This window comes from Onychomys torridus, chromosome 4 (genome assembly GCF_903995425.1).
Source record: "Onychomys torridus chromosome 4, mOncTor1.1, whole genome shotgun sequence".
Classification (NCBI taxonomy): domain Eukaryota; kingdom Metazoa; phylum Chordata; class Mammalia; order Rodentia; family Cricetidae; genus Onychomys; species Onychomys torridus.
Genome location: NC_050446.1, coordinates 68,905,445 through 68,921,033, shown reverse-complemented (window position 1 = coordinate 68,921,033; position 15,589 = coordinate 68,905,445). Strand labels below are relative to the sequence as shown.

General features: G+C 41.6%; 1 protein-coding gene across 16 annotated transcripts in view; it reads left to right on the top strand.

Moving 5' to 3' along the window:
- The window catches only part of Celf1 (CUGBP Elav-like family member 1), an 80,161-nt gene that overhangs the window by 29,755 nt on the left and 34,817 nt on the right, over positions 1-15,589 (top strand). For 10 of the 16 annotated variants that reach the window (XM_036186617.1, XM_036186616.1, XM_036186613.1 and 7 more), the window contains exon 1: positions 14,658-14,799. The exons of 2 other annotated variants lie outside the window; for them this stretch is intronic. In XM_036186617.1, coding sequence (XP_036042510.1) covers positions 14,729-14,799 — 71 coding nt within the window. In that variant the 5' untranslated portion in view covers positions 14,658-14,728. Of the gene's footprint in view, positions 1-14,647; positions 14,800-15,589 lie in introns of those variants that run through there. 4 more of the 16 variants (XM_036186615.1, XM_036186622.1, XM_036186621.1 and 1 more) reach the window with 2 other exon arrangements.

Sequence of the window (15,589 nt, the reverse complement as noted above, 5' to 3'; positions counted from 1 at the left end):
AACTAAACAAACAAAGTGCCCTTACTCACTGGGTAATGAAAGCAGTTACCGTTTTCCCCTTTTTGTTGCTGTTGTTTCAGACAGGGTCTTTATAGCCTACCACGTCTTGAACTCACTATACTAGCCTACCCAGACTGATTCTTTTTTTTTGGGGGGGGGGTTGTTTTCATTTTCCCAAGACAAGGTTTTTCTGTGTAGTTTTGGTGCCTGTCCTGGAGCTCACTCTGTAGACCAGGCTGGCCTCGAACTCACACAGAGACCCCCCCTGGCTGGGATTAAAGGCGAGCATCACCGTCGCCTGGCCCCAGACTGGTTGTTAAACTCATAATCTTCCTACCTCAGCCTATTGGAAGCTGAGGGTTGTAGGTATGAACCACAAGTGGTGGAAGTGAGGCAGGGAAAGGGGGTTTTGTTTGTATTTTATTGAGATGTGCCAAAACAGAAAATCAATGAAGTTTCCTGCTTCTCAGCAAAACAGGGCAACCATCCCTAGATAAGACCAGGGATAAGCAGGGAGCATCCTGCTTGAGTGCCCATGTTTGGGAGGGAGGAGGGGTAGATAGTACAGACAGGTAGCTTTCTTGGCTACTTGCTTGGTCAAAGTTTTGGAGGTGGTAGAAGTTCAGTGCTAGGTGCTGTGGAAGAGCTGGTATGTGTTGTCTGCTTTGTGGATGCCTGCCTCAGAAGTGAATGAGAAGGACAGTGGAAAGACAGTGCTATGCTGGCTACGTTTAGGCTGTGGGAAGGAAGAAGCTGGGGCTTGCATGACAAAGCTTACAATTAGGTCTAAACCTCCTTCGGAGATTATGAAGACAAAGGCAAGGTGTAGTGTGAGAAACTTCCTCTTCTATTGTCTAGAGCTGTCAAGATTTCTGTACTAAAGGCTTTTTGTGAACTGCTTTGATTTCTTTTTGAGAGAGTAGGCCAAAAGCTGTATTTATAGAACTTTTTTTTCTTACATACTATCTTACCCAGTCCATTGCCTTCCTTTCTAGAATTCATCTAATACTCTACTCTGCTTTAGCAAGAAAGATTGAAGAAAATGTACACAGATATACAGCTGAGTGATTGGAAATAGCTTCAAACTTTTAAAGTAGGCAAGGTGTAATAAGGCTTGTAGTTCAAGTTGCCTGAGTGTCAGGTAAGAGTTGCTACAATAATTTCAATCAGTGTGATGCAATTGTCCAATTCACATGTGATATATTGCTGATTTATTGGGACAGGGGCTCTTTGTACAAAAGAGTTTCAGGCAAAGCAAGAAAAAAAAGTGAAAAACCAAAATGTTTGGAGCACCATATAAGTTGGGATGTTTATGTTGTCCTCTTAGGTTTTTGTTTGTTAGTTTTTTTGAGACAGGCTATAGCCTTGTGTAGCCTTGGCTGTCCTGGAGAGATCAGCCTGTCTCTGCCTCCTGAGTGCTGGGATTAAAGTTATGTACCATCCATCATGCCTGGCCATAGTTTTGTTTTTAAACATTAATTGTGTGTGTCTAAGTGTGAACACACAAGTGCATGCTAACAGTGCTATATGGAAGCCAGAGGACAGCTTGGAAGTGCTGATTTTTCTCCATGTCTGTTCAGGGTTAGACTCAGGTCACCAGGCTTGGTGGCAGTGCTGAACATGCCATCTTGCTAAGCCCTGTGCTTCATGGGATTTTAAAAATGTTTTCTGTTGGTGTCAGGTTTGGGAACATTAAAGGTATATGTTCTCAAGCCTGACACACCTTTAATCTCAGCAGTTGGGAGGCAGAGACAAGCAGATTTCTGCAAGATCCAGGCCAGGCAGGTCTATACAGTGAGTCTAGGCCATCCCAGGATTACCTAGTGAGATCTTGTCTGTAAGGGGAAAAAAAAAGTCTATTGAATAGGCTGTATATGTAAACATTTCAACTGGTAGTCTACTTCTACAGCTAGGTAATTTATTTTTCTGTAAATTTGTTTCCATTCATGCCATGTGTGACGATTATTTTATTATATAAATAGATCCTGATGACCTTTTTTAAAATAGTTCTACAAAGTTCTGTTTTTCTGGTTATACTATGATTTATTTTATCAGACTTAAATTGGTAGTGGTTTTTTAGGTTTTGTTGTTGACAGTGTTCTTTTGAATGCCCTTGTCCATACTTTGCTCATATCAGGTACAAGTTTATTTGCATAATATTTTTAAAGAACCAGAACCTGTAGATTCAAAAATCATGCCCAGGTTTCAGTATCAGTCAGATACTTTAAAAATTCCTTTTTGTGCTGGGCAGTGGTGGAACATGCCTTTAATCCCAGCACTTGGAGGCAGAGGCAGGCGGATCCCTGTGAGTTCAAGGCCAGCCTGGGCTACGGAGTGAGTTCCAGGAAAGGCGCAAAGCTACATAGAGAAACCCTGTCTCGAAACAAACCAAAACAAAAACAAAAACCCGCCAAAAAACAAAAAGAAAACTTCCTTTTTAAAACTTTTAGTTATTTATATTTATTTTTATGACTGTGTATGTACAGACAGTTGTGAGCTGACATTGGGGGTGCTAACAGCTTAACCTGGTTCTTCTGAAATAGCCAGTACTCTTAACCACTGAAGCATCTCTCCAGCCCAAGAAACTTCCTTGAAATGAGTGTAGTTATCAGATTTGGTAATCAGGGAAGTGCTAGATTCCCTGGAATAGCTACTTTGAAACTTTATCATTCATTCTCAGGAGGGCAAACCTTTGCTAACAGCCTGCATGTGGAGGTCCTGAGGCAGTTGTGGTGAAGAATTTATGGTTCTTGTGTCTATCTCTGTTAGTTTTACCCATTTATGATCCTCAGCAATTTGAAAAATGTTTAGTGTCCAGATCCTGTTCAGATCTTGTCTCTTAAGCACCTTACATGTGTATGATATCAGCTTATCATCAGAATTACCTGTAAATTCCAGGTAGTAGTTGTATCTAAAGTTTATTAATGACTTTAAGAAAGTAAAAAAGCAAGTCGGGTTTAAAACCGGTGTGGTATCACACACTTAATCCCAGCACTGAGAGGCAGAGGCAAGCTGATTTCTGAGTTCAAGGCCAACCTGGTCTACAGAGGGATTTCCAGAACAGCCAAGGCTACACAGAGAAACTGTGTCTTAAAAAACTAAAACAAAGCCAAACGTTGGTGGCGCACGCCTGTAATCCCAGTACTCGGGGGCCAGAGGCAGGCGGATCTCTGTGAGTTCGGGGCCAGCCTGGTCTACAAAACGAGTTCCAGGACAGGCTCCAAAGCTACAGAGAAACCCTGTCTCGAAAAACAAAACAAAACAAAACAAATAACCCCCACCCAAAACAGAAGTGAAAGCAGTGACATACATACACGGTGGTTCACACATGTAATCCACGCACATGGGAGGCAGAGGTAGGACTGGCACAGAGTCAAGGCCAGCACAGTCTTAACAGCAAACTTCCAGCCATTAAACTATACTTTATTTCCTCTCCTATAGCACAGGGATATAAAAAAGCTCAGCTCCAAGTGCCTGGGCGTCACTTTCCAGTCTACTTAACTGAAAAGTAGGGTGCAGAGTACTGAAGAATTGCATTTGCAGCCAGCACGGTTCAGCAGCATGTGTGTAATTCAAGCTTCTTTAGAAGGCTGAGGCAGGAGAGTCTCATTTTTAAGTAAAGCCTTAACTGCATAGCAATATACTGCCAAACAATAAATAAATAAATAAATAAATAAATAAATAAATAAATGCATACAAAAGAACAGATTCTCTGGCCATACTCAGAAATAATTATAAAGCCATTTCTAGAAGGTTGTGAGTTATTGTCATGATAATTTTAAAAGCAACTGTGACTGTTTTGAAAAAAAAATTATTCTGCCTACATGATGCTAACATATGGTGTAGTCCTGATGAGTTTCACAAGTGGGTGGAAATCAAAATGCATTGGAGAGAAGAGCAGTAGTGACTCACTCGATTTGGCCTTCTGTCAGGACAGTGAAATCAAGGAGGACTTGGTAGCCTTACAACATGCCAGATTTGTGCGACTAATCCAGAGTGTTGTGCAAAAGTCAAATGTTAGAGTCCTTTGTTGTTAGATTAAGTGTTTTGTCTTCAGAATCCCTCTCTAGAACCCACCCTTCTTCCATCCTGTGGAACACTGAATTCAAACTAGAATGATGGAAAAATAAATGCAGTAGCCTCATTCTGCCCAGGAAGAGATGGGCCTCACCTTAGCCACTGTACACTGTACACACGCTGCACCCAACATTTTCTTTTGCCCAATACTGAGAGTGGTGCTGAGATGGGAACAGGAAGAGGCGTAGAAAGAAAAGGTTTGTTTTCCTTTTCACTTAATGTCCCTCAATGCCAGATGGAGTTGTATAGTGGAGAAGTCAGAGGACAGACAACTTTTGAGGGTCAGTGTTCACTGTCCATCTTGTTGAGGCAAGGTCTTTCAAACTCCAGGCTTGTCAGCACACAGATGTAGGGATAGTTGTCGCGCACGCGCGCGCGTGCGTGCGTGCGTGCGTGTGCGTGTGTGTGTGTGTGTGTGTGTCTGTCTGTCTGTCTGTCTGTCTGTCTCTGTGTCTGTGTCTGCCACCACCACCCTGCCAGGTTTTTTTTTTGTGTGTTTTTTTTTTTTTTTTTTTTTTAAAGCAAGTAGGTAGGTAATGTTTGTTATTCACAGTTTGCTCTTTATCCTTTGAAACCTTCCTTTGTGTCCTGTTTTGTTTTGTAACAAAGGCTCATGTACTTCAGGCTGTCCTTGAACTCCTGATCCTCTTGCCTGTACTTCCGGTGCCGAGTTTACAGATCTGTACCACTATACTTGACTATTTCCCTGCTTTAAATATGGAAGGAGCAAAATTGGAAAAACAAAGCTTTTCAACATAGTGCCGTAGAGTGTATTACAGTAGATACTGTTCTTACCTTCCATGTAAGGGCTCACTGTAGAAGACAGTGCTCGTTCATTCTTTTTGTGAATACAGTGTTCATTCTTTTTATGGGTGTGAAGGCGGAGTCTCTGTCCCACCAGCAATTCCCAAATACCCAGCAGCTGCTTCCCAAAATTGCCACACAGAGGCATATATTAATTATAAATGCTGGGCCAGTAGCTCAGGTTTATTTTAAATTAACTCACAATTTTTATCTGTTTAGCCATGTGGCTTGGTACCTTTTCTCAGTACAGCATTCTCATCTTGTTTCCCTTTTCCTCTGGCTGGCGACTCCCGACTCCACTCTTCCTCTTCCCAGCATTCTTAGTTTGGTCGCCCCACCTATACTTCCTGCCTGGCTACTTTGAAATGACAGATCTTTCCAGTGTACAAGCAGAGGTGCTTTAGTTTTCACTTGAAGAAATCTTTGGAGCCAGGCATAATGGGATTGCTTGTATTCTCAGCCCTTGGAAGAAACAGAAGGATCATTATAAGTCTGGGGGTATGTAGGCTATGGAGTGAGACTGTATCTCCCCTCTCCCACTCCCAAAAGTCTTTATCTTATTATCAGTTGAGGAAGTAGTATTGGGGATTGAACTATGCCTTGCATCCTGACTAGCTCTATTCCTGATAAGTCTCATACCTATTATAATGTGGAAGAAGTGATACTGTAAAATCCCCGGAGGCAGAGCCAGGCAGATCTCTGAGAGTTCGAGGCCAGCCTGGCCTACCAAGTGAGTCACAGGAAAGGCGCAAAAACTGCACAGAGAAACCCTGTCTCGCCCCCCCCCCCCAAAAAAAGGGGAAAAACCTAGTCATAATACAAGCCAGGCATGATGCCTGTGATTGCAACAATTGGGGAAACTGAGGCAAGATTTGGAGGTTGTCCTGGGCTGCATAGCAAGTTCAAGGCCAATCTGGAATACAGTAGAGACAGTCTTGAAAAAGAATAAGTTACATAGTTAGCAGTGTTCTAAAATGGTTTCACTCAGTTTGGGGAACTATGACTCTTGGCCTTTACTTTGTTCTTTACCTTCCATGGAACATAATTAGCAATGGAAATTTAACCTGGTCTCTACTCTTCAGGGTAACTGCTACTCTTGAGTCCTCTCCAAACTCATCATCTCAATAAAAGTTGAGACCTCCTGCATTGTGGTTGCATTTCAAAACAAAACAGGTGCAGATTATCTTCCATAGCACCTGAATTCTTAGAGAACTTCTACCCTAAATGGTGATACTGTGTAAGGTTGAATGAAGTATTGTGAATTTACTAAATGGAAGCTCCTTTCTTGTTAGTAACTTTTTCTCTTTGGTGCTAGAAATTGAACGTAGGCTTTGCATATGTTGAACCTATGTTCTACCACTGAACTAAGTCCCCAGACCCCCTTTTAATGTTTTGTTGAGTCTTTCTCACTTTGTAGCTCAGGCTGGCCTTGAATTTAAGTCAATCTACCAAGTGCTAGGATTGAAGAGGTGAGCCACCAGGTTCTTGCTGTTTTTGGTTTTTTGAGACAGGGTTTCTCTATGTAGCTTTGCGCCCTTCCTGGAACTCACTTTGTAGACCAGGCTGGCCTCAAACTCACAGAGATCCGCCTGCCTCTGCCTCCCAAGAGCTGGGATTAAAGGCCTGCGCCACCAACGCCCAGCTCAGGTTCTTGCTTTTCTATGTAGTTTTTGATAGTTACTGGCAGGTTCAAGAAATGGTTTTTACAAGTTTTCTTTTTGTTTTGTTTTGTTTTTTGTTATTCTGTTTTCTTTTGTTTCAGACTGGGTCTCTCTACATAACTCTTGGCTGTCTTGGAACTTACTCTGTAGCTAAGACTAGCCTCAAACTCGGAGATCTGCCTGCCTCTGCCTCCTGGGATTAAAGTCATGCTCCATCATACTTGGCTTTATAAGTTTTTCTTACTGCTTTTAGTATGAGTTCTGCTTTTATAATTATTGGGATATTAATTAATTAATATGATTATGGAGTGTAATCATTGCTTCATTGCCAATACTGGAAACTAATGAAGTCGATACGGTACTGTTTTGTTTTGGTTTTTTTTTTGGGGGGGGGTTGTTTGGTTTTTTTGAGACAGGGTTTCTCTGTGTAGCTTTGCGCCTATCCTGGATCTTGCTCTGTAGCCCAAGCTGGCCTTGAACTCACAGAGATCCGACTGGCTCTACCTCCCAAGTGCTGGGATTAAAGGCGTGCACCACCACGCCCCACCAGTTAATCCTAGCTATTTATGAGGCTGAGGCAGGAGGATTGCAAATTGGAGGGCAGCCTGAATAATGTATTGAAACCCTATATTTTTTTTTAAAAAACCTTTTTTGTTTTGTTTTATTTAAAGAGACACTTACTTAGCATGCATGATGCTTAGGTTCAGTTCCAATCACTGAAAAAAAGTAAAAAACAAAAAACTTGCATATGTTTTATGCTAGTTAAGAGGAGTCTTTGTGGAGCTGGAGCAATGTCTTAGTTACTAAGAGGGATTGTTACTCTTGCAGAGGCTTCAGACTCAGTTGGAAGTGTCCACATGGTGGCTCCCAACTGTCTGTAACCAGTTGCAACAGGCTTCCTCATGGTATACATACACACATAAAAGCACTCAAATCACATAAATCAAAACAAAACAGAGTCTGTTTTCAGAGGAGGCAGGTCTCATAGTTCTAGGTCTAGCTTGATCTTTCAAAATGTTTAGGCTTTTCAGGCAGAACTGGTCCTTGATGACTTTGAGCAGTGCCCTGACTATAGCTGGATGGAAGTAAGCTGGTAGGAGGTATAAATGGAAGTTTGTAGGAATTGGGGCAGTTACAGAATCAATCTCTACTTGTAAGATTATTCAATAATGTTTAAAAATAAGGCAAATTGGTTTTGTGGTTCTTTTCTTTGCTTTTACCTTCAATTACTTCCTCATCTTCTGATTATTTTGGTTTTAGTGGTTCACCACCACCTTAGGGCCACCAAGATGGATTTACAAAGTCAGGAACTTGGTTGCCTTTGAAAAGTTTATGCCAAACACCCATCTATTCAGGAAAATTGCTTTGAGGGAAATAATAGTATCCTCTCTACACTAATAACATGATACTTAATTGCAGAGAATTATATTCTTTAGCTTTTCTGTGGCCTCCTGTCCCATAGCAGGTGGGTTAGCTGGAGATGTAGCTCATGTAGTTGATAAGAGGGCTTACCTAGAATATGTGAAGCTTTGGTTTCTATCTGGATACTTATTACTAGACATGGTTGTGCATGCTTGTAATCCCAGTACTGGAGAGGTGGAGGCAGGAAGATCAGAAGCTCAAGGTCATTCTCAGATACATAGTTTTCAGGCCAGTTGGTTGCAGGAGACCCTGTCTCAAGCACAAAAAGAGAACAACAAAAATGGTTATTCTGGTGACGGCTTTGATGACCTAAATGTACTGAAATTCAACATCTAAGTCTTGTTACTTGTTAGGAGATTTGGGAGCAAATATCTTTTCAGCCATTCAGTACTTTAATTTTCTAACTTTTAGTTGATACTTTAATAAGAGTTATGAGCCAGGCATGGGGGTGCACACCCTTGATCCCAGCACTCAGGAGTGAGTTTCAGGGCAGTCAGGGCTACACAGAGAAACCCTGTCTCGGAAAAACAAACAAAAATAAGAAAGAAAGGAGGGAGGGAGGGAGGCAGGCACTCTAAGAAACGTTCTTTGATTTTTGCTTTGAGTGAGAGTAATCGCAGAGCAGGGTCTTTCTGCTAGTCTTTGTACTTGGCACTGAACCAGAAGGAAGAGGAGAAGAATGATTAAAAACGGGTAAGAAACAAAACTTTGTCGTTTTCAAAATAAATTCTCGTTAGTCTTCCTTCTGCTTTGTGATATTTTCTTAGTATATTATATATAGAAAGTTTACATGCAGACTAGCTTATATATCGAACATTGCTTTCTTCATGCATTAATTTAGATTTGAGGCAATTTTTAAAATGTGTTTCTTTTTCACTTCACACACTCCCCTTTAGAATTGTCTGACTTCTGTAACAAACTCAAAGACTGTTGTTGCTCTAAAGTCATTCTTTCACAATTTTGCAAAATAATAAAGTAGGATGCCAACTCAGCTCAGCATTTTTAAATATGCAAGGTACTAGGTTGGGAGTTCTAGTATAGGAGTCACTAATTATATTAAAAGTTCTCAAAAAAACAAAAGATGGTGTGTGGGCGTTGGACCTTTTGATCTGGAATTGCAGGCAGTTGAGAACTGCCTGACAGGGATGCTGGGGACCAATCAGCAGTCATCTGGAGGACCAACAAGTACTCTGAAGCCACTAAGCCCTCTTTCCAGCCCCAGAAGTACTCAGTTTTTGAAATGGAAATTCTCTCTTTTTTTTTTCTCCCAAGACAGGGTTCTCTGTGTGGCTTTGTGCTTTTCCCAGAACTCACTCTGTAGCCCAGGCTGGCCTCAAACTCACAGAGATCCACCTGGCCCTGCCTCCAGAGTGCTGGGATTAAAGGCGTGCACCACTGCCGCCCGGCTCTGAAATGGAAATTCTTTGTAGTTTGAATGTTTCAAGTTAAAAGTTTAGGCTCTTCTGGCTGCTTACTTTGAAGTGAAATCCATTGCTTCTTTTCTGTCCCCTGTCATCTAATGACCAGCAGGTAGGGAAGAGGCAGGCACACACAATCCACCCAGTGGTCTGAGCCTATGGCTGTTTTCTAACTAGTTTCAATTTTAGCTTTCCTTACATAATTTTTGATGTTTAGTGATATAAATTTTGTTTGTTTGTTTTTAGAATTCCGTGTCAGTCCATAATCTCTCCTTTTCTTACATAACCAAACTTCATGTTATTGCTCTTTCAAGGACAGATTATTGGAGCAAACATAAAAATGTGTTCACCTATCATTGTACTCCCTATTTATGTCAGTCAAGATGGCTATTTGGGGAGTTGGAGAGATGGCTCAGCAGTTAAGAGTACTTTGTTGCTCTTGTGAGGACCCAGGTTCAATACCCAGCACCTAGATGGTGGTTCACAACCGTTCGTAAACTCTAGTTCCAAGGATCCAACACCTTCTTCTGACCTTCATGAACACCAAGCATGCATGTGACACACAATACGTGCAGGGAAACACACACAAAATATAATAAATAATAAATAAACAAATAAACAAACAAATAAATAAATGATGGCTATTTGGACTTGCCTCCTAGGCATTTTTTGCTATAATTTTCTCTACTAATCCAGTTTTATATTTTCATGCTAAATTTATTCATTTATATATTCTAAATGTAGAGTGTGCTATTTTGTAGAGTCCTTTCCTTGTCTGTATTGTTCTTGCTTACTGATGTTTTCTTTCTTTTTTTGGTGTGGGGGAGGTGGATTCAAGACAGGATTTTTCTGTGTAGCCCTACTGTCCGAGAATTCCTCACTTTGTATACCAGGCTGGCCTGTAACTCAGAGAGATCCCTCTGCCTCTGTTGGGATTAAAGGCTTGTGCTACTACCACCTAGCTGGATTGTTACCTTAAAAAAAAAGAAAAAAGAAAAAAAAAAAGGGTAGAAAGTTAGGCATGGTGGCTTTAAGCACAGCCACGGCTACAAAGACAAATCTTTCTTAAAGAACAAAAAAACAAGCAAACAAAAAACCCAGGTAGAAAATATTTAAGACAAAACAGACATATAAACAGAGAAAGAAGAGGGAATAAGATATCCAGAGTGGCCAGGCGGTGGTGGCGCACGCCTGTAATCCCAGCACTGGGGAGGCAGAGGCAGGTGGATCTCTGAGTTTGAGGCCAGACTGGACTACCAAATGAGTCCAGGAAAAGGCGCAAAGCTACACAGGGGAACCCTGTCTCCAAAAACAAAAAACAAAAACAAAAACTATCCAGAGTGAAAGGACAGGATGCAGACAGAGGAAAGTTAACAGCAAACCCCGAGTGAAATGCCTTCTGCCGCCTCCTTATCTCCAATGAGTACATTTCTGTGAACAACTGATTTCTAGTTCTTTTTTCTTTTTGGTTTTTCGAGACAGGGTTTCTCTGTGTAGTTTTGGTGCCTGTCCTAGATCTTGCTCTGTAGACCAGGCTGACCTCAACTCAGATTTGTCTGCCTCCCAAGTGCTGGGATTAAAGGCATGTGCCACCACCGCCCAGCCCATAAAATGGATTTTAATGATTTATTTTTATTTTATATGCATTGGTAGTTTTGCCTGCATTTATGTCTATGTGAAGGTGTCATATCCCTGGAACTGGAGTCACAGACAGTCATGATCTGCCACATGTGTGCTGGGAATATAATTCTGGTCCTCTGGAAGAGCAGTCAGTGCTCTTAACCACTGAGGCATTTCTCTAGTCTTATAAAATGGATTTTGTTTTGTTTTGTTTTTTCAAAACAGGGTTTCTCTGTGTGGCTTTGCGCCTTTCCTGGATCTCGCTCTGTAGACCAGGCTGGCCTCAAACTCACAGAGATCCACCTGCCCCTGCCTCCCGAGTGCTGAGATTCTTTAATCACCACCGCCTGGCACAAAATGGATTTTAATGTCAGTGTAATAAGCACAGAACTTGTAGGATCTCCCCTATTTTCTTTTAAAAGCTTCTATTAAATGGGCTCTCAGAATTTTTTTGAGTAAAAGTTCTGTCTTTGAGGAGGGTGGGAAATGAGTGTTTCTTGGCTCATGGTTTAATGAAAGTATTACAAGGAGTGTATATCCTTTCATATTGGGCAGTGCCTAGTGATTCAGTTATATCTCCCATGTTTAAGTACTCCCCCCTTTAATAGGTAGTATGATTTTAACATATTAAGACATAATTAGAATTTGTATGCCTTTAATGAATTATAGAAATACAGCAACAGCCAGTGGGTCCTTTATAACTTGATTCCTCTTTAAATGAATTCTTAAACTAAAAAGTCTAATTTGATCTTTGATTCAGAAAGTTATTTCTTGGGTCACATAACTTTCTATAGGTTGAGGAATGTTATCAGCTCCAGCAATTATAAGAACTTGCACGACAATCCTGCCTGTAATTTAAGCAGTCCCAGCTAGGGGTAGCATGCAATCTGACATGGCTGGTGAACTGGCCTGTGGATTGTTTGTAGTCTCTCCTCAGTAGACTTGCTCTTTAATGGAATTGGAAGTGTTTCTGCTACTTCCCTCCCCAGAGTTGACATTCAGAACCCAAAGTTTTGACAAAATAGAAAAAGTATTCTCCGTTAACCATTCTAGAAGTGGAGTGGCTATGTATAGACGGGGGAACCTAGCTTCTGCTCTCTTGAGTCAGGTGAAGATAGACTTTAGTTATTGTTACAGACTAGAAGTTTGAAGTCTCCTTGTCACATGCTGTCCTTCCTTTTATGGTTTAGGAATTTGTTTTCTCTTGTTTGTTTGAGATGGCCTTTTGTATTCCCTGCTGCCCTTGAAATTCACTATGTAGCAGAGGGTCACCTTGAACTGATCATCCTGCCTTTGTCTTCCAAGTGCTAGGATTACAAGCCTGTAGTACCAGCCCCACTTCATTTTACTTATTTTTTTTAAAAGATTTATTTATTATGTACACAGAAGAGGGCGCCAGACCTCATTACAGATGGTTGTGAGCCACCATGTGGGTGCTGGGATTGAACTCAGGACCTCTGGAAGAGCAGTCAGTGCTCTTAACCTCTGAGCCATCTCTCCAGCCCTATTTTACCTCTTTTATAAGCTGAATAAAACATTTTCCAGGCCAGGCGGTGGTGGCACATGCCTTTAATCCCAGCATTTGGAAGGCAGAAGCAGGTGGATCTCTGTGAGTTCGAGGCCAGCCTGGTCTCCAAAACAAGTTCCAGGAAAGGTGCAAAGCTACACAGAGAAACCCTGTCTTGAAAAAGCAAAAAAAAAAAAGGGGGGGGGGCTGGAGAGATGGCTTAGTGTTTAAGAGCACTGGCTGCTCTTCCAGAGGTCCTGAGTTCAATTCCCAGCACCCACATGGTGGCTCACAACTACCCATAATGAAATCTGGTGCTGTCTTCTGGCCTGCAAGGACACATGTAGGCAGAAAACTGTATACATAATAAATAAATCTAAAAAAAAAAAAAAATCCCCAAATCCCAAAGTTTCCTGTGTTGTGAGCTGAGCTTGGATGAAGTGAAATCTCCGCAGTAAGACAACCCCAATGATAAAAATGGAAAGGAAGTCTATGAATTTTGAGGGCTTTCAGAGCTAAGTTTTAGAATCATTGCCTAAATATTGAAATGCCAGCATTTGTTGTTTAAAGGGATGTGGAGCTAAATTGAGAAGGGAGCACACATCTGCCTGATATTATTGCTAAGTCTACCCACCTCACCAGCTCTCTCACACTGGAATCTTTATGTCTGCAGTCACCAGTCTTGGTTTTTTCAGCAGTGTGTTCTTTGACTTTTTGGTACTAGGGAGTGAACTTGTTATTACACATGCTAGGTAAGCCTTCCACTGGACTGTTACACCCCTAGACATTAAGGAAGGGTAGAAGGAAATGAAGAGAGTTATCCCATACTGCTGTCTTCCTTCCCTCTGTTTCGAATTTATGTCCCTATTAGACAAGGGTTCTTTTTATTATCACTAGTGGCTTTTTTTTTTTTTTTTTCTTTTTCATTAGAAATGCCAACAGATGAGCCTGGTGGTGGTGGTGGTGGTGGTGCACGCCTTTAATCCCAGCACTCAGGTAGAAGCAGTAAATCTCTATGTTCAAGACTAGCCTGGTCTACATAGTAAGTGCCAGGACTGTTACACAGAGAAACTCTGCCCTGAAAAAATGAATGAATGAATGAACGAACGAACGAACGAACGAAAGGCCAACAGATGCAAAAGATAGGTGGATCTGAGTTTGAGGCTAGCTCAGTCTCTGAGTTAGTTCACTGAGTTCCAGTACACCGCAGAGCTATATATGAGACCCTGTCTACAAAAGAAAGAAAGGCCAGCAGGAAACTGGGGCGGGGAGGTTGGGTCGGGGGAAGGTTATTTCCTAGTATTGTATTAAGAAGGAGGCAGACTATTCCTATTCCTTTTCATTTCTGGCAAGTTAAGATTCAGAATTAGTAAAGAAATTTTGCCTGTGCCTACCTAATGAGTGATCCTGAACTAGAGTTTTTAAAAGCTTGTCCAGTGAGCCACTGATTTCTCACTGTACTCTCAGTACTATTCAAGAGAACAGGACCGTGCCTCAGAAGTCATTGAACAGCCAGGTTTAGGCGGCCAGTTTGACAACAGCTTGCCCTGGCCTGCTCCTGGGCCTCCCTGCCTGCCCTTTGTGACTCTTCCGGGTTAACTGGGACTCAAGGACTGTGCTCGCAGTTATCTTCTGCGCGTGGAGACTAAGTTTAAAGCCAAGGCCAACAACCAGTTCTTTACAAAGCGCTTTTGGACCACGTAAAGTGAGGTGGAGTTTTTTTTCTTGGTTACTTTTTTGTCGGTGTTATTTTGTTTTGCCTGTTTGCTTTTTCCTTCAGGTCATTTTAGCTTTCTGGGATGGTAGGTAAATAGTGATTGACAGGGAGGACTTTGGAGGATGTGAAACAAGTTTGTGTTTCTTCTGCTTTGTTGGCTACCCTATCTTCATGAATCTGACACACTATTTATCTGACAGTGCACTTAGTACTGCTTCGCCAGGGAAAATCACACAGAGCAAGCCTGGTGCATCAGCACTTTCATTGTGTGCTGGGCTGAGCCTCCCTTCACATGGTCGCATCCCCATTTTAGTCCAGTACTCCCTTTCCCTGCCCCTTCCCCAGACCTGCCTCTTTCTGTGGCACTCACTGCTGGTTTCCCTGAGCTCCATTTCCACTTTGTGTTTTTTGTGGGGCCCAGGAAGCTAAAGCTGTGTGTATTTGTGGATCAGACAAGTGCAGCAAGTTATTATCATTGGCTTCTGAAGGGGAGAGTGAGGTGATGGCTGCGTTTAAGTTGGATTTCCTTCCAGAAATGATGGTGGATCATTGCTCTTTGAATTCCAGTCCTGTGTAAGTATTTTTGTTGTCTAATTTTTATCATAAGCAGAGGGAACTGGGCTGTTTTATTATTATTACTATTATTATTTGGTGAAACTGGTCCCTTAAAAGAGAGAAGAAAAAATTAGAATGCCCGAATTTAATTCTCTTAATTATTTAATCTAATTCTCATAACTGCTAATTGCCTCCAGGATGTAACTAAATTCTTTGCATGAAGGTACACTTGATCTATGGCTAACAACATCAATTCAAGTGTGCTGGCTCTAACCTCTTCAAATGTAGTCTTTACTCATGTAACAGATTCCAAGGTGGTTTTTAAACTGTGGCTTTATTGCTTTGGGTTGGGTATGCAATGTTAAATAATCCTTTGGGAATTGAGTGTTTTGTTATTCATTGTTTTTATTTATTTATTTACTTACTTATTTTTTTGAGACAGGGTTTCATGTAACTCGGGCTGGTCTGGAACTCCCTATGTAGCCGAAGATGACCTTGAATTCCTGATCCTCCTGCTTACTCTTCCTGGGTGCTGAAATTGTAGGCATGAGCCAGGAAGCTGTTTTGCTGGGCATAGAACCCAGGTTTTGTATGTATTAGGCAAGCACTCTATCATCCTCAGCTCCTGCCTTTTTTGAGACAGGCTCTCCCTATAGAGCTCAGATTGGCCTCATGATTACCATAGCTGCAGAGGTGCTAGGTTTATACATGTACCACCATGCCCTGCTAGTTTTTAACTCTCATACTGCGAAGCTCCTGTCACAGAAAACTGGGAGTTAATGTATGGTATTATTTAGTATCGTATGTA